At 71.6% G+C, this 15193-nt stretch overlaps 3 protein-coding genes across 5 annotated transcripts; all 3 read right to left on the reverse strand.

The window, feature by feature from the left end:
• Nucleotides 1–137: 137 nt before the first annotated feature.
• On the reverse strand, nt 138–6216 carry QARS1 (glutaminyl-tRNA synthetase 1). Its single transcript, XM_067003257.1, has 23 exons — nt 5889–6216; nt 5276–5385; nt 4945–5020; nt 4661–4725; nt 4463–4516; nt 4128–4185; nt 3813–3884; nt 3590–3675; nt 3355–3441; nt 3184–3283; nt 2992–3070; nt 2804–2912; nt 2589–2719; nt 2389–2481; nt 2153–2290; nt 1990–2077; nt 1768–1911; nt 1589–1693; nt 1360–1452; nt 1061–1188; nt 756–822; nt 483–608; nt 138–387 (listed from the first exon to the last, which is right to left on the reverse strand). The coding sequence occupies exons 1-23, from the start codon at nt 6184–6186 to the stop codon at nt 337–339; spliced, it is 2358 nt and encodes a 785-aa protein (XP_066859358.1). The 5' UTR covers nt 6187–6216; the 3' UTR covers nt 138–336.
• A 948-nt stretch (nt 6217–7164) lies between these two features.
• On the reverse strand, nt 7165–9309 carry LOC106035429 (epidermal differentiation-specific protein-like). 3 transcript variants are annotated; one of them, XM_067003427.1, is made up of 2 exons: nt 9175–9309; nt 7165–8407 (listed from the first exon to the last, which is right to left on the reverse strand). In XM_067003427.1, exon 2 carries the CDS (start codon nt 8386–8388, stop codon nt 7339–7341), a length of 1050 nt encoding a protein of 349 aa, XP_066859528.1. In that variant the 5' UTR covers nt 8389–8407; nt 9175–9309; the 3' UTR covers nt 7165–7338. The 3 variants fall into 3 exon arrangements, with proteins under 3 accessions (XP_066859528.1, XP_066859529.1, XP_047925257.1); XM_067003428.1 differs by lacking the exon at nt 9175–9309 and adding an exon at nt 8561–8698 and having other exon boundaries at nt 7165–8457; XM_048069300.2 differs by lacking the exon at nt 9175–9309 and adding an exon at nt 8561–8693.
• Nucleotides 9310–9730: 421 nt separating this feature from the next.
• On the reverse strand, nt 9731–14980 carry SLC6A8 (solute carrier family 6 member 8). The gene is made up of 14 exons (XM_067003424.1): nt 14726–14980; nt 14179–14379; nt 13696–13827; nt 12930–13209; nt 12717–12849; nt 12376–12510; nt 12174–12277; nt 11968–12092; nt 11773–11885; nt 11561–11698; nt 11297–11399; nt 11106–11206; nt 10692–10862; nt 9731–10255 (listed from the first exon to the last, which is right to left on the reverse strand). The coding sequence occupies exons 1-14, from the start codon at nt 14814–14816 to the stop codon at nt 10124–10126; spliced, it is 1959 nt and encodes a 652-aa protein (XP_066859525.1). The 5' UTR covers nt 14817–14980; the 3' UTR covers nt 9731–10123.
• Nucleotides 14981–15193: the final 213 nt, after the last annotated feature.

Below are 15193 nucleotides of genomic sequence, written 5' to 3' on the forward strand. Positions count from 1 at the left end.
TAACGCAGGACGGTGCCAGGTGCTGTGCCCACGCCCCCCCCAGCCCTCCTGTGTCACTCCCACCCGTGTCCCCAAGCCCCCAGGGGACCCCCAAAGCCCCCCGGGGCCAGCAGGCAGCAAGAGCACGGAGCCACGGGTGGGATGCTCCAGTTTATTGAGGTGATGCCGTGGGGGGGGGCATGCACGGCCCCGCGGGGCTGTGCTAAGGCAGCTGTGGCGCTGGGGGGGGGGGGGGCGCAGGGGCTGGGCTCCAGCCTGGGCCCCCCCCCCCCCGGGACGCGGCCCCACAGCCGGGCACGCAAGCGGCGGCGGTGGTGGGGGCAGCGGAGCCTCCACTCAGGCTTTGCCGGGGTCTTCCTTCAGCGTCACCGTGCGGTTGAACACCAGCTGCGGAGAGAGAGGCAGGGGGAGGCGCTGAGCCCCGCAGCTCCCACCGGGGGGGGGGCCCGCAGCTCCAGGGGGGGTCCTGCCGCGGGGCTCACCTTCCCCTCGGTGCTGTCGGGATCCACGGAGAAGTAGCCCAGGCGCTCGAACTGGAATTTGGCAAAGGGCCGGGCAGTGAGGACGGATCTGTCAACCAGGGCATTGTCCACCACGCGCAGGGAGTCCTATGGGGAGGGGACAGCACTGTCACAGCACCCCCGGGCCCCCCCGCCCCAATTCCTGCTGCCACCTGGGACAGGGGAGCAGGAGGGGCTGCAGGGAACGGGGTGCTGCCCCGTGGGGCTGCGAGCCCAGCTCCCGCCAGCACTCACAGGATTGAGATCGCTCAGAAAGCCCCCGGGAACCTCCGCTGGGTCCTCGGGATTTTTGTGCAAAAACCTGAAAAAGGAGAGTCTCATCCGACGCCGGGGGGGGGAGGGGCTGGAGGGCAGCAGTAGCGCCTGGCCCCCAGGGCGCCGTCCCTCCCCTGGGGACAAAACCCTGCCAGAAGGGGGAACGCAGAGCCACGAGGGACAGAAAGGTGCTGAACACGCGGCTCCGGTTTCAGCGGGCGGTGGGAGCCAGGCGGTGCCAGTCCCGGCGCCAGCAGCACCGCTGCCCGCAGCCCCCTACTCACAGCCGCTCGTAGAGCCGCACTTCGCACGTCAGCGGCTCCGACACCCAGTGGATGAAGGCTTTGGGCTTCTCGGCCGCCTCTGACTTTGTGCAGGTCACCTCCAGCTCCATCACGCGCCCGCTGGCGTTCTGGGCGAGGCGAGAGGAGCCGTCAGACCGGAGCCCTGCCCCGCAGCGCAGCTGGGGCTGAGGCACGGGGGCCCCGGCTCGGGGTCACCCTGCGCCCACAGGGCTCTGCTCCCACGGCCCTGCACGGCCCAGGGGTGGCAGGGAGCCCGCACCCACCCCCGGGTCACCCACCTTGATGACGTTCTGGACGGCAATGACGTAGCCGGCGTGGCGCAGTCCCACGGGCTGCCCCGGGGCCAGCCGCTTGTAGCCCTTGTCCAGCTCCTGCGAGACAGTTCAGCGCTGCAAGAGGGGGCCCAGCACAGGTTCCCCCTCCCAGCACCTCTTTGTCCCCCCCTCCTGTGTCTCCCCCCACGCCGATGCCGTTCCCAGGGGGCACGGAGCACCGCGCCCAGCTCACCTCCCTGAAGTCGGTCTCCTCGATGTAGACGGTGGGCTGGAAGGGCACTTTGTGGAAGCCCCGGCTCTCGTCGGCTGGGAAGTTGGGCACAAGGACATCGATTGTCTGGGGACAAGGGAGGGGGGTGAACACCGACCCTGCGGAACCCCTGCTCCCAGCCCAGCCTGCGGCCGCCTCACCTCAGGAGCGGGGAAGTTGGTGATGGTGACCTTGAGAGGCTCCAGCACGGCCATGGCGCGGGGGGCCTGCTCGTTCAGCACCTCCCGCACGCATGCCTCCAGCAGGTGTGGCTCCATCGTTGCCTGGGCCACGGTCACACCGACCTGCGGGAGGGCCTGCCGTCACCCCGGGGGCTGGGGGACGCGGCTGCCCGCCGCCCCGCCCTGCCCCACGGCGCCTACCCGGGCGCAGAAGTTGTTGATGGCCTCGGGGGGGAAGCCTCGCCGGCGCAGGGCTGTCAGGGTGAAGAGCCGCGGGTCGTCCCAGTCCCTGAGAAAACACGGGTGTCACGACCAAAAACACGCCCCAAGCGAGCCCCACCCTGGCTGCCGGCCCCAATCCTACCTCACAGCACCCGTCTCCACCAGGCGGATGATTTTCCTCTTGGAGACGACGGTGTAGAGCAGGTTCAGGCGCCCGTACTCCCACTGCACAGGGCAGTAGACGTCCAGCGCGTTGCACAGCCAGAAGTAGGAGGAGCGCCTGCGAGGAAGGCGCGGAAATAACCTGGCTCAGCCCCACGCCTGCCCTCAGCCCCCCTGCCCAGCAGGGATCGGCCCCGGGCCGCGCGCGGCGCTCACCTGGCCTGGAACTCCTTGGTGCAGAGGGAGTGCGTGATGTGCTCGATGGAGTCGCACAGGCAGTGCGTGTAGTCGTACGTGGGGTAGATGCACCTGCGAGAAGGATGCAGTCTGCCCTGGGCTCCCTGCACCACCCCCCGAGACCCCCCCAGTCCCCCAAGACGCAGACCCGTCCCCACAATCGCCGGGACTCTCCCCACCATTTGTCCCCGGTGCGGTGGTGCGGAGTGAATTTGACGCGGTAGGCGACGGGGTCCATCTTCCCGTCCTCCATCACCAGTTTCATCCGCAGCGTGGCCTCCCCCTCCCCAAACTTGCCCTTTCGCATGTCCTGCGGGGTGGGGAGCAGCTGTCAGCTGGGCCACGGACCCGAAACCCACAGAGTCCTGCAGCACCTGCCCCCGGCCAAGAGTACCTCGAAGAGCAGGAGCGATTCCTCCGCAGGCCGGTCCCGCCACGGCGAGGGCGGCGGGTTGTGGCCCTTGATCTCCTCGACTTTCTGGTGGCAGACGTAGGCCTGGCCCCTGCGAGGGGGACGCGCGGTCAGCGGACACGGGCAGCCCGTCCCCTGAGCATCCCCGCCCAGCGCCCCGGCACACCCACCTGCGGATGAGCTCCAGGGCCCAGGCGTAGAGCTGGTCGAAGTAGTCCGAGGCGTGGGTCACCGCGTAGGGCTGGTAGCCTGAGGGGACGGGGCAGGTTGGAGCCGCCCCCGGGGCCAGCAGTGGGACCCGCACGCGGGGATGTCCCCGGCAGCAGCCCGGCCCACCCTGCCCTCGCCAGCCCGAGCTGTACCGAGCCACTCCACCATCTCCCGGATGGCCGTGAAGTACTTCTCCTCCTCCTTCTCGGGGTTGGTGTCGTCGTAGCGCAGGAAGCACACGCCCCCGTTGGCCTGGGGACACGGGGACAGTGAGCACCCGTTTCCCCCGAGGGGCCTGGGCGCAGCCGGGTGGCACCGCTCACCTTGGCGTAGCCGAAATTGAAGTTGATGGCCTTGGCGTGCCCGATGTGCAGGATCCCGTTGGGCTCAGGAGGGAACCGCGTCCGCACCTGCCAGGAGAAAATGGGATGTTCATCCCGCAGCAGGAGACACCCCCTGCGGGGGCGGGACACCGAGGAGGAGTCCCCTACAGGCCCCCGTGCCCCCCTGACACCTCACTGCACAACAGAACCCCCCTCAGAGGGGACCCGAGCTCACCTGCCCGCCCGTGACCGCCAGGTGCTGCTTCAGCAGCGCCATGGTGTTGGGCGTCACCACGTAGCCCTCCGTCTTGTAGTTCTCTCCTGGGGTGACAGCGTGGTCAGGGCTGCGGCACCGCCCCGAGCCCAGCAGCCCGCGGGGAAGGGCACAGGGCCAGGACGGCCCCCCCCCGGGGACACAAAGCCAGGGCCAGCACGCGGCAGTGCTTCCCTGCGCTCACCCGGCTTGTGGAACTTGAGGGCTTCTCCCCGCAGCTGCTCCAGCAGCGATTTCGTCTCTGTGCCCACCTCACCTGCAAAGAGAGACGGGGCTGAGCTGCTGCCACCTCCTCCTCCTCCGCCTGCCCGCTGTGCTGCTCAGACCTCCCTTTTTACCCATAAAGGACAAAACGTGCAGGAGCAGCACTGCCCGATGGGACAAAGGGAGCTCCCCAAGCACCGCGAGCTGCCTGACCACAGCCCAGGTTGCTCCTGGGGCCGAGTCCCAGGAACCGGAGGGCTGGGGCAGCTGCTGGCAGGCTGACAGAGCCCCTCACCGTTCTCCACCACGGGCGCCTTCTGCTTCTCTTCCTGGACCGGCCGGGCCTTCGTAGCCTGCAGGGACAAGCGCAGCCTTAGCGTCCAGCTCCGACACGCTCCTTCCCCCCTCGGCCCCATCCCAGGGTGGTGGCTAGGCCCCGGTTGGTGTGGGAAGTACAGGGCCACAGCAGGCTCCTCGCACAGCCCCAGACCCCACAGAGCACTTGAGGAGCAGCGGGACCACGTACGGGGACGGGAACCAGCCCAGAGCACAGCCCCGAGGGTGGCTGGGGCTGCGGCGCAGCTGTTTGGGAAATGCCAGCCCAGTTCCCAGCCTTCCCCACTGCATCACCTTTGGTTTCTTTTCCAGGTCTGCTTCTGTCTTTGGTCCCAGCAAATGCAGCACCTGGGAAAAACAAGAACATCTTGATGTAGTGCCCCAGGGCCTGAGGGCAGCCCCGTGACCCGCGGCCTGTCCCACACCCGCCTAAGACAAGCTGTCCCTGGCCCCACACCGACAGGGGACAGGCAGTGCCCGACCCGCACCCACCTGCAGGTCCACCTCGTTCTTGATGCTCTTCCCGTCCGCCCACTGCAGCCGGCTGCGCGCCTCCCCTGCAGGGGGGAGCACAGTGTGGGCGAGGGGCCCGGGGGGTTTGGCCAGGGCTCCCCGCATCGACTCCTGGGCCAGCAGCCCCGGGATAGACCCAGGGCACCGGGGGTGCCCCTGCTCCTACGGCAGGGTGCCAGGGGCTGTGGAAGCCCAGAGGGGGACAGGACACAGGGCAGGAGGAGGTCCTGTCAAGGGACGGGGACCCCGCCGCCCCCACTCACCCATCAGCAGCCCCATGTTGAAGCGGTAGCGCTCGGCCAGCAGCTCCTCCCGGTGCCGGCTGATCACGGCCTCCACCTGGCGAGCGGAACGGGCGCACCGGGGCTGAGCAGCGAGCTGGGGCCCCCCAGTCCTGTGCGGTGTCCCTCCGCTGGACCCCCCAGCCCCACTCTGTGTGTCCCCCCCCCTACCCCCTGGTCCCACGTGGTGTCCCCCCAGACTCCCCAGCCCTATGTGGCGTCCCACCCCCAAGACTCCCCCGTCCTGAGGATCCTGATCCCATGTGTTGCCCCCCCGCTCCCTTGTGCCCCCCCGCATCCCCCCGTCTCTCACCGCCTCCTCGATCTGCTCGGGGCTGACCCGCACGCCCACGCCGCATGCCTGCTCGAAGTCGGCTGCATCCAGGGGGTCAAGCGGGTGGCTGCGCAGGTACTGCAGGGCGGCTGCGGACACAGCACCGTCAGCAGCGGCACGGCCCCCCAAAAAAAACCCTGGGACCCCCCAAAGGCCCTCCCCAAGCCCCCCAGGACAATTCCAGGACCCCCCCAAGGCCCTCCCTAAGCCCTCCAGGACCCCCCCAAACCCCCCAAGACCCCCCCAAAGCCCCCCAGGACAACCCCAGGACCCCACCTAAGGCCCTTAGGATGCCCCAAAAGCCCCCAGGACGCTCCAAAGGCCCTCCCCAAGCCCCCCAGGACCCCCCCCCAAAGCCCTCCCCAAGCCCCCCAGGACAATCCCAAGACCCCACCTAAGGCCCTTAGGACCCCCAAGGCCCCCAGGACCCCCTAAAGGTCCTCCCCAAGCCCCCCAGGACCCCCCAAGGCACCCCCGGACAACCCCAGGATCCCCCCAAGGCCCCCAAGGCTCTCCCCAAGCCCTCCGGGACCCCCCAAGGCCCCCCAGATCTCCCCATAAGGCCCCCCAGGACCCCCCGGCCGCGCCGCACCGCCGAGCTGCAGGTCGCTGCGGATGTCCCCGCGGCCGATGTACGCCACGAGGAAGGCCAGGCGGCCGGGGTCGCGGAGCCGGGCGGCCGCGTTGTAGAGCAGAGCCCCGGTAGCCTTATCCAGGCCGGAGCCCAGCGCGCCGCGGGCCTGCAGCACGGCGCGGCGGAGCTGGGCGCTGAGGGCGGCGTTGCGCAGCGTCTCGCGGGCCTTGGCCTCGCTCAGGCCGATGCCGGTGAAGAGCCCCAGCGCCTCCGCCTCCTCCTCCGCCGGCTCCGCCGCCGCCATCGCCGCCGCCATCTTGGCGCCCTCCTCCTACCGAGGCGGGGAGGAGGGCGGGCCGGCCCGGCTCGCCGAGCCAATCGGCTCCGCGCGCCGCACGCCGCGGCCAATAGGGAGGGGGAGAGCCGAGAGGGTTCGGCGAATAGGAAGGAGGGGGGCGTGGCTAGGAGGGCGGGTAGGGGAGTCTTTTAAAGGGACAGGCGGCCGCCGCCACGTGGGGGGCAGGCCCGGGGCGGGGCTGGGGGCTGGAGGGGGCGGCTCCGGGGAGCCCGAGAGGGCCCGGCCCGGCCGCCACGGGGGTCCCTCGGTGTGTCCCCACGGCCACCCATGTCCCTTAGTGTGTCGCCACAGCCACGCGTGTCCATCCCCGTGTCCCCACGGCCATATATATCCCTCACTGTGTCCCCACGGCCACCCCTTCAATCCCCACGTCCCCCTTTGTGTCCCCACAGCCACATGTCCGTCCCCCCCCCGTATGTCCCCACAACCACCCGTGCCCATCCCCATGCCCCCTCTTGTGTCCCCATGGCCACCCGTGTCCCTCACTGTATCCCCACAGCCACACGTGTCCATCCCCTTGTCCCCCCTAGCCACAAGCATCCCCGCTTCATGTCCCCACAGCCACCCGTGTCCATCCTTGTGTCCCCCCAGCCTCAAGTTTCCCCCCTTTATGTCCCCATGCCCCCCCCTTTATGTCCCCACGGCCACCCATGTCTATCCCCGCGTCCCCCCTTTATGTCCCCACGGCCACCCATGTCCATCCCCATGTCCCCTCTTGTGTCCCCACAGCCCCAAGTGTCCCCCCCTTTATGTCTCCACTGCCACCGGTGTCTATTCCTGCATCCCTCCCCAATGTCCCCACAGCCACTCGTGTCCATCCCCACCATGTCCCCACAGCCACACGTCCCCACCACATCCCCTCACGCTTCCCCCACAACATGGCCGCTGCCAGCCCCCAGCAGCAGCAGCAGCAGCAGCAGCAGCAGCAGCAGCAGGGCACTTCAGGACGGGATTTATTGTCACTGCCCCCATGTTGGGGCTCCCTGGGCACCGTGGGGCCAGCTGCAGCACCGGGTCCTGCCCACCGGAGCCACCCACCGAGGTGTCCCCACGGGCACGCGCCCCACAACCCCACACCGCGAGCAGGGCACGCGGGGCGGCAGCACGGGCTCAGCACCCGCCGGGCACCTGCTCCGTCCCCGCTGCGCCCCCCGGCTCCGTGCCGGCGGCCGGCAGAGGCTTCATGCTGAAGCGGGCGCTGATGTTGGTGCCCGAGACGCTGCGGTACTCGCCCAGCTCGGTGCGCACCGCCTCGTTCTGGGTGACGGTGAGCAGCACGGGCACGGACAGCGTCACCTCCTTGCGCAGCACGCGGATGCTCAGCGCCGTGCGCGGGGGGATCTTGGCCGGCAGCTGCACCTCCACCCGCTCCCGCCGCGTGCTGGACTCGCTGCGCCCCTTCTGCACCGTGAAGACGTTGGAGGCCTCCACGGCCAGCGTGAAGGAGAGCCCGGCCTTCAGGCTGGTGCTGTTGCTGAAGTGGAAGCTCTGCCAGAGCGTGGTGCTGTACTCCCGCGTGCTGCCGGCCGCCAGCGCCTGCTCCGCCGCCGTCTCGTTCACCCCCACGATCTCGTCCACCAGCACCTCCCGCTCGGCCTCCACCCGCTTCTGCTCCCACAGGAGGCGCGCCGAGACCAGAGGCCGCCCGGGCCGCAGCGGGCGCAGGTGCGAGAGCCTCGCCTGGAAGTTCAGCTCGGGCTTGTAGTCGGCGAGGCGCTCGCCGGGCCAGGCCAGGCAGTGCCAGCCCCCGCGGCCGGGGTGCTGGTAGAGCAGCCAGACCCCCCGCTGCACCACGTGGGAGGCCACGCGGTCGTTGAAGTAGCCGTAGGCCAGGTTGGTCTCCTCCGTCACCACCTTGCAGGCCCCCTGGAAGTTGGGGCGCTCGTAGAGGGTGATCTGGGGGTCCCCCAGGTCGTCGTGCACCAGGCGCAGCGCCGAGAAGCTGTTGGGCCGCCCCACCGAGGGGTACTCGCCCTCCTCGAAGGCGTGCGGCTCCCCCTCGTACTTGGGCTCCGTGTAGGCGATCCAGGGCTGCCCCACCACCTTCAGGGAGGCGATGCAGTTCCCAAAGTCCAGCTCGTGCAGGTCGGGCACGTCGCAGGTGAACTCCCGGCTCAGCCCCTCGAAGTTGGCGCGCTCGTACACCGTGATCCGGTTCATGGTGCCGCGGGCGCCGTCCCTGCGGGGGGCACAGCGTGTGTCAAACCCGTGACGCGGGCTCGCGCGGGGCTGTGGGGAAAGTCCGGGTGGCAAAGAGCCCTCTCCCAGCACCTCCTCTCCCCCCTTTCCCTTCAAGTCCCCCCCCCCCCCGTCCCAGTCCCTGCGCTCTCACCGTCTCCACTGGCAGCACCCTGACGCTGGCCCGCGGCCGTGCCTTTTATCGAGGGGGCGGCAGGGCCGCGGCGTGCCGCGACATGAAGCGAGGGCGATGCCGACGCTCGCCTCCGCGCCCTCCTCGCCCAGCCCCGGCCCCGCTGCGGCAGCGGGCACCCGCACGGCCCCGGCGCACCGGGACGCCAGGCGGCCCCGCCGACCAGCCCTGCCGGAAAGTCCTGCCGCGCCCCGGGCACGCGGCGCTCCAGCGCTAACGAGTCACCGCCAATTATCAACGGTGCTTCCGTGCCCTGCCCGCACTAATTACGAGTGTGCTGCCGGTGGGGCAGGAACGGCCGGCTCGGCCCGGCGGGGTGAGAGGGTGCAGTGGTGGGACTGGGTGGCACCTGGGGACGAGCCCCTGCTGCGCCATGGTGCCAGCGGGAGCTCAGTGCGGGCCCTGGCACGGCACAGCACGGCACGGCACGGCACAGCACGGCCACCCGGCACGGGACAGCCCCTGGACTGGCAGAATGTAGCCCCTGACATGGCACGGCACGGCACGGCGTGTTAGGACGGAGCCCTGAGGCACGGCGTGGTGTGACGCGGTACGACGCAGCCCCCCGCACAGACCTGCGCCCGAGGAAGGCCCGGGCAGGCGGTGGTGGCACTTGTACCCCCTCGTCCCTCTTGGTGGGGACGTCCCCGACCCCGCTGCAGGGCAGGATGCTCCGGGACCTCCTGGGGCGGCCACGGTGCTGCTGGAGGGAATCGGTGCCACTGCTGGGCACGGAGGGAGGTGGGGGCACGGCCCTGGCCCCACACAAACCGCTGGCGCCAGGCGCAGGGCGCACACCCTCCGACACCCCCAGCTGCGCCCTGGAGCCAGGCTCAGGCAACCTGAGGTGCCAAGGCAGGTTGGGGCCCCTCGGTCCCAGGGGACAGCAGGGCAGGGACAGGCAGGCACAGTGAGGGCCAGCGAGCCGGGGCTCAGCCCCACAACCCCCCACAGGGCAGCAGCTGCCCCCCCACAACCCCAATTCTCCCAGCGGCGAGGGGCAGCCTCGCACCCGCAGCCCCCTCTGCTCCGCCAGCCCCTTCCGGTGCCACCCCAGGGGCAGCAGCTCCCCCCCCACCCAGCACTCCCCAACCCCCCCCAAAATGCGGTGCCCCCTTCCCGAGGCGGGGGTGCCAGGGTCTCCCAGTTTATTGCCAGATGTCGGGGCGGTCGGGGTTACACCAGACAAACGCTACAGAAGCGGTTAGTGAGCGAGGTGCCACCGGCTGGGGGGGCCGGGATGGGACGGGGCGGGGGGGCCGGGACGTGGGGACGGACACCGGGGAGGGGCTGTCCCGCTCGCTTCCCCCCCACCCTCCCCCACCCTCCCCAAGCCACCCCCTCCCCCGGTGCCACACGCCCCCGTGTCAGGGACCCCCGCGGCCGCCCCGGCCCCGTGTCCCCGAGGAGCCCCGGCCCCGCGGCGGGGGGGGGGGGGGGGCGCCGGGCGCGGGGCAGCGAGGGTGGGAGGCGGTGCTGGCATTATTGCTATGGCAGGCGGGAGCAGCGCGACCCTCCCCACGCTCAGATCACAGTCTCGAAGAGCGTCGCCTTCTCCTTGGGGGGCTCCGGGGCCAGGAGCTTGGCTTCGGCCTCGGGCGTCAGGTACTCCAGGTGGTGGTGGCCCCAGATCGGCGTGGTCAGGAGCTGCCAGCGCTGCGGGGACGGGACCGGCTCAGCACCGGGGCCACCGAGACGGGGGTGGCACGGGGCATGCCCCTGCCCACGGGGATGGGGTGGGGATGGGGCTGAGATTGGAGTGGGGAAGGGTGGAAATGGGAGTGGGAGAGGGACGAGGGGGGCACGGGGATAAATCTGAGATGGTGATGGGATGGGGACAGGGATGGGGATGGGATTTGGATGGGGGTGGCACTGAGATAGTAACGGGGACAGGATTCAGATGGAGGTGAGAAGGCAGTGGGGACGAGGATGGGATTCAGCATGGGATGGGACAGAGATGCCAGCAAGGACAGCGATGAGACCTGGGTGGCGATGGGACAGAGACGGCACAGGGGACGGGATTCACATCGGGACGGGGGTGAGGCTGGGACGGGGACGACACAGAGACGGGGTGGGGACGGAGCCGCCTCACCTCGCGCAGGGAGCCTTTGCAGCGCAGGAGCTTGTAGAGGACGGTGCAGGGGATGCAGAGCATGGAGGACAGCGCCAGGACCCAGCCGATGGCGTCGCCCCACCACGGGTACACGTACGTCTTGTTGTACGTCAGCGGCTTGTAGTTCACCACGTGGAACACGAAGATGCCCTGGGCAGAGGGGCAGCGAGGTCCCGGCTGTGCCATCCCACACCCACGCGTGTCCCAGCACCCAGCACCCAGCGCCCTGCACCCAGCGCCCAGCACCCTGCACCCAGCACCCAGCGCCCTGCCGTGCCCCCAGCAGCCGCCGGGGGGAGCCCGGTGCCCGCAGTGCAGCGGGGGCAGCGCGCACGGGGCTGCGCGAGGGCGCGCGCCTGTCCCAGCCCACGCGTGAGCGTGTCCCCGGCTCACCACGCAGACCAGCGGCGTCACCACGGCCCAGCACCACTTCATGAAGGGCAGGGGCCGGTAGCCGATCATGCGGGCCACGTCGTCCATGAAGCGGTCGGCGCCTGCGGGGACGGGGACGTCACAGCCGGGGCCCGTGGGGTGCCCGTCCCCGCCATCCGTCCCCGCCGTCCCTCCCCGTCCCGCGGCCTCACCGTAGACCCAGGCGATGACCACGCACTCCCAGAAGGCCTGCCACAGCAGCGTGATCCCGCTGGCCGAGTAGTAGTCAAAGAGCTGGAACACGTACATGCCGCCCTGCGGGGACGGGGACACGCGTCACCGGGCTGCGCCGCCTGTCCCAAACGTCACCGAGACCCCCCCCCGCCAGCACGGACACCCCACGGGCCACGGGAGCTCCTGCCCCATGCCACGGGAGGGGACAGCACGACGTCCCCACGGCTGTCCCGTGTCCCCACCTGCGTCACCATGGAGAGGTCGATGAGGCAGCAGACGACGCAGCAGAGCGCGGCGGTGAGCTCGCGGCGCAGCGAGCCGGCCCCCGGCTGGGGGAACAGGTCCAGGATGCCCGTGATGAAACCCTCCACACCGACAAACTGCGGCACACGGCGGGGCTCAGTGGGGGCGGGCGGCCCCGTCCCCATCCCCGTGCCCATCCCCGCCACCGTACCTGGCTGTCCAGCCCCAGCACCAGGAGCATGAAGAAGAAGAGCGTGGCCCACAGCGGGGACAAGGGCATCAGCGTCACGGCTTTGGGGTAGGCGATGAAGGCCAGCCCAGGGCCTGCAGGACAGCGGGGTCAGCGGTGCCAGCCCCACGGGGGACACGGGACCGGCCGGCACCCACTGGACCGCCCACCACTCACCGGACTCGGCCACCTTGGAGATATCCACGCCTTGCTCTGAGGCCATGAAGCCCAGCACGGAGAACACGACGAAGCCGGCGAAGAAGCTGGTGGAGCTGTTGATGACGGCCAGGATGTAGGCGTCCCTGCGGGCAGAGAGGGTCACGGGGTGCCGGGGGGGTGATGGCGGGCCCCAGGGGCTTCCCTCGCGGGCGGCACGGCCCTACCTGTAGCAGTTGTTGTGGAAGCGGTTGTAGCTGCCCAGCGCGGTCAGGGCGCCCAGCCCGATGGCGTAGGAGAAGAAGATCTGGGTGCCGGCGTCGATCCAGACCTGCGGCGCAGGGGGACCGTTGGGGGTGCCGGGGGGGCGCAGCGTGTGTCCCTGTCCCGGCCCCCCCAGGGCCCTCGCCTCCCTCCCCCTGCCCTCACCTGCGCCTCGGCCAGCTTGGACCAGTCGGGTTTCAGGTAGTAGACGATGCCGCCCAGCGCCCCGGGCAGCGTCACGCCGTGGACCAGCAGCAGGATGAGGACCACGTAGGGGAAGAGTGCCGTGAAGTAGACGATCTGCGGAGGAGGAGGGGGTGCTGGTGAGCCCCAGCCCCCCCAGCCGGGCTGTGGGGCAGGGCTGTGGCTCTCCGTCATGCGCCGCGGGTGTCCCCAGCGAGACCAGGACCTGGGACGTCCCCAGCTGCTGGGGGCACCCCCCAGACAGACGTGGGACCGGTGGGGAGGACGGGAGGGAGGCAGTACCGCAGCCCCCCCAGCGTTACCTTCCCCGTCGACTTGACGCCCTTCCAGATGCAGAAGTAGACGACGACCCAGGTGGTGACCAGGCAGAGAATCATCTGCCAGTTCATCTCCCCCGGCTCGCTGAGGTCCCCCGAGAGCCGCAGCACCTTGTTCCTGCACAGCGGGGCAGCGCTGAGCGCCTGCACGTCCCCCCCGGCCCCCCCGTGTCCCCGCGGCGCCGTCCCCGCACTCACTCCCAGAACTCGATGACGGGCGAGCGCTTGTTGGCCAGGTCGGTGCAGCTGAAGTTGAGGGCCCCGGCGGCGGCGGCGGCGCTGGCGTTGGTGCTGGCATTCCGGCACAGCTCGAGGTGGAAGAACTCGGCGCACTGCTCCGTGTTCCAGGCGTGGCCGCAGGTGGCCCAGGGCAGCGTGTCGGTCAGCGAGTGCACCAGGTAGAAGAGCCCCCACACCAGGATCATGATGTAGTAGGAGTTGCAGAAGAAGACGATCACCATGGAGGCCAAGCCCAGACCTGAAGCACCACCGGGACGTCAGAGCCCGCGGGGGCTGGCGCGGGGCCCAGCCCACCCACGGCAACCCAACCCGGCGGGGACGTGCGGGGGGGGGGGAGAAACCCTGGGCAGGACGTGGGGTGCGGGCGAGGACGGGGCAGGACGGCGGTGACGGCTCGGGGCAGGACGGCGGTGACGGCTCGGGGTGTGCGGGGAGCCCAGGGCAGGACGTGGTGAACCGCAGGAGGTGGGCGGAGGGACGGGACCCGGCGGCGCTCGGGGGAAGCCGGCGGCGGCAGACGGGGAGCCGTGGGGCAGGGCAGGGCGGCGCGGGCGCCGCGGGGAGCTGCCACCCTTGGCCGGGGCGCCCGCGGGACACGGGCAAGGTGCAGGCAGCAGGCAGGGTGTGGGCAGGGAGCTGCCGGCAGCGCGTGGGCACGGTGCCGGGGGGCCCCCGGGCAGAGCCGGGGGGGGGGATTTAAAGGGCGGCGGGGTGCCGGCGGTACCTTTGAAGAGGGGGGCGATGTTCCAGGCGGCGATGCCCCCCTGCTTCATGAACTGTCCCAGGGCCACCTCCAGGAAGAAGACGGGGATGCCGCCCACGAAGACGATGAGCAGGTAGGGGATGAGGAAGACGCCTGGGACCGGGGAGGGGGGCACACGCGGGGCAGGCTCAGCCGCCGCTGCTGCCCCCCCCCCCCCCCAGTCCCCCCCGCGCCGCCCGCCGGGCGCAGCGAATGGCGAGCGGGCCTCCGCGCACTCCCCCTCGCCGCGCCGCCGATGTAGGTCAGGGCGGGCAGGTGCCGGGGGGCTCCCCGCGGCCCCCGACCTCCACGAGACCCCCAGCAGCCCCACGGGGCGGCCCCGCACCCGCGCGGGTGGCCCCGTAACCCCGCCGGGGGCATCTCAACGGGCCGCGGGGCCCCGTGCGGGGCGCGCCCCCCCCGGTTTGCGCCCCCCACCCGCGTCGGGGTGCCGGTGGGGCTCACCTCCGCCGTTCTTGTAGCACAGGTAGGGGAAGCGCCAGACGTTGCCCAGCCCCACGGCGAAGCCCACGCAGGACATGATGAAGTCCATCTGCCGCGTCCACGTCTCCCGCTCGGGGGCGGCCGCTTTGGGGGGGCCGGGGGGCCCCACCAGCGGCGCCGTCACCGCCCGCTCCTCGCCCGCCGCGGGGGGCTCCGCGCCCTCTGCGGGGACAGGGGGGCCCACGCCGCCGGCACGGGCGCCCATGGGGTCGGACGGAGGGGAAGGGCACCGGGGGGGGGGGGGGGGGGGGGGAAGGCGCTCGCTGCCCCCCTCCCCCCCGAGCCCCCCACTCGGGCCGTGACGTCAGATGTCAGGCCGGCGCGTGACGTCACAATGCAGAGCGGTGACTCACCCCGCGGCGGCGGGAGGGGGCGCGCCGCGGTCGCGCGTGGCCGTGGGGTCCCCCCCGCACCTCCCCGCGCGTCCCCGTCCCCTCCCCGCACCGCGTCCCCGCGTCCCCGTCCGTGTCCCCCCCCCCCCGCCCCGGGCCGCCTGCCCCGCGCTTACCGGAGCCCGGCGGGGCGGCGGCGGCGGCGGCGTCGCGGCGCGGGGCGGCGGGCGGCTGCGGGGCGGCCGTGTCGGCGGGGACGGGGGGCATGGCGCGGGGGGCCGGGGACCGGGGGCGGCTCGGGGGCGGCTCCGTGCCCGGGGAGCTCAGAAGCAATCCACGAAGCACTTGAAGGTGAGTCGGAAGAACCTCATTGAGGGCGGCGGGGCGCGGCGGGGCGGGCCGGGCCGGGCGGGCGGCTCAGAGCCGGGCTGCGGGGCCGGCGCCGCGCGGCCGCTCCGGGGCTCTCTGCGCCGCGGCACCGGGCGGCGGCGGAGGCAGAGCCGGGCCGCGCCGCCCCCCGTGCGCCATTGGCCGCGCCGCCCGCCCGCGGCTTGCCGGGACTTGCAGTCCCGCCGCACCGGCACCGGCACCGGGGCGAGCCCGGGGCGCGGGGCCGTGGGGCGGCCCGGGGGGGGCGAGGGCGC

The sequence above is a fragment of the Anser cygnoides genome, chromosome 10 (assembly GCF_040182565.1).
Source record: "Anser cygnoides isolate HZ-2024a breed goose chromosome 10, Taihu_goose_T2T_genome, whole genome shotgun sequence".
Classification (NCBI taxonomy): Eukaryota; Metazoa; Chordata; class Aves; order Anseriformes; family Anatidae; genus Anser; species Anser cygnoides.

What these genes read in the sequence shown, in the direction of transcription:
- LOC106035429 (XM_067003427.1), bottom strand. Translation starts at nt 8,388, where the DNA reads ATGAACCGGATCACGGTGTACGAGCGCGCCAACTTCGAGGGGCTGAGC.
- SLC6A8 (XM_067003424.1), bottom strand. Translation starts at nt 14,816, where the DNA reads ATGCCCCCCGTCCCCGCCGACACGGCCGCCCCGCAGCCGCCCGCCGCC. An exon ending in CCAAGCTGGCCGAGGCGCAG is followed by an intron (nt 12,278 to 12,375) that starts GTGAGGGCAGGG and finishes CCTGCGCCGCAG; the next exon opens with GTCTGGATCGACGCCGGCAC. An exon ending in ACCTCTCCATGGTGACGCAG is followed by an intron (nt 11,400 to 11,560) that starts GTGGGGACACGG and finishes CCGTCCCCGCAG; the next exon opens with GGCGGCATGTACGTGTTCCA.
- QARS1 (XM_067003257.1), bottom strand. Translation starts at nt 6,186, where the DNA reads ATGGCGGCGGCGATGGCGGCGGCGGAGCCGGCGGAGGAGGAGGCGGAG. An exon ending in TGGCGGTCACGGGCGGGCAG is followed by an intron (nt 3,442 to 3,589) that starts GTGAGCTCGGGT and finishes TTCTCCTGGCAG; the next exon opens with GTGCGGACGCGGTTCCCTCC. An exon ending in CACCGCACCGGGGACAAATG is followed by an intron (nt 2,482 to 2,588) that starts GTGGGGAGAGTC and finishes TCCTTCTCGCAG; the next exon opens with GTGCATCTACCCCACGTACG.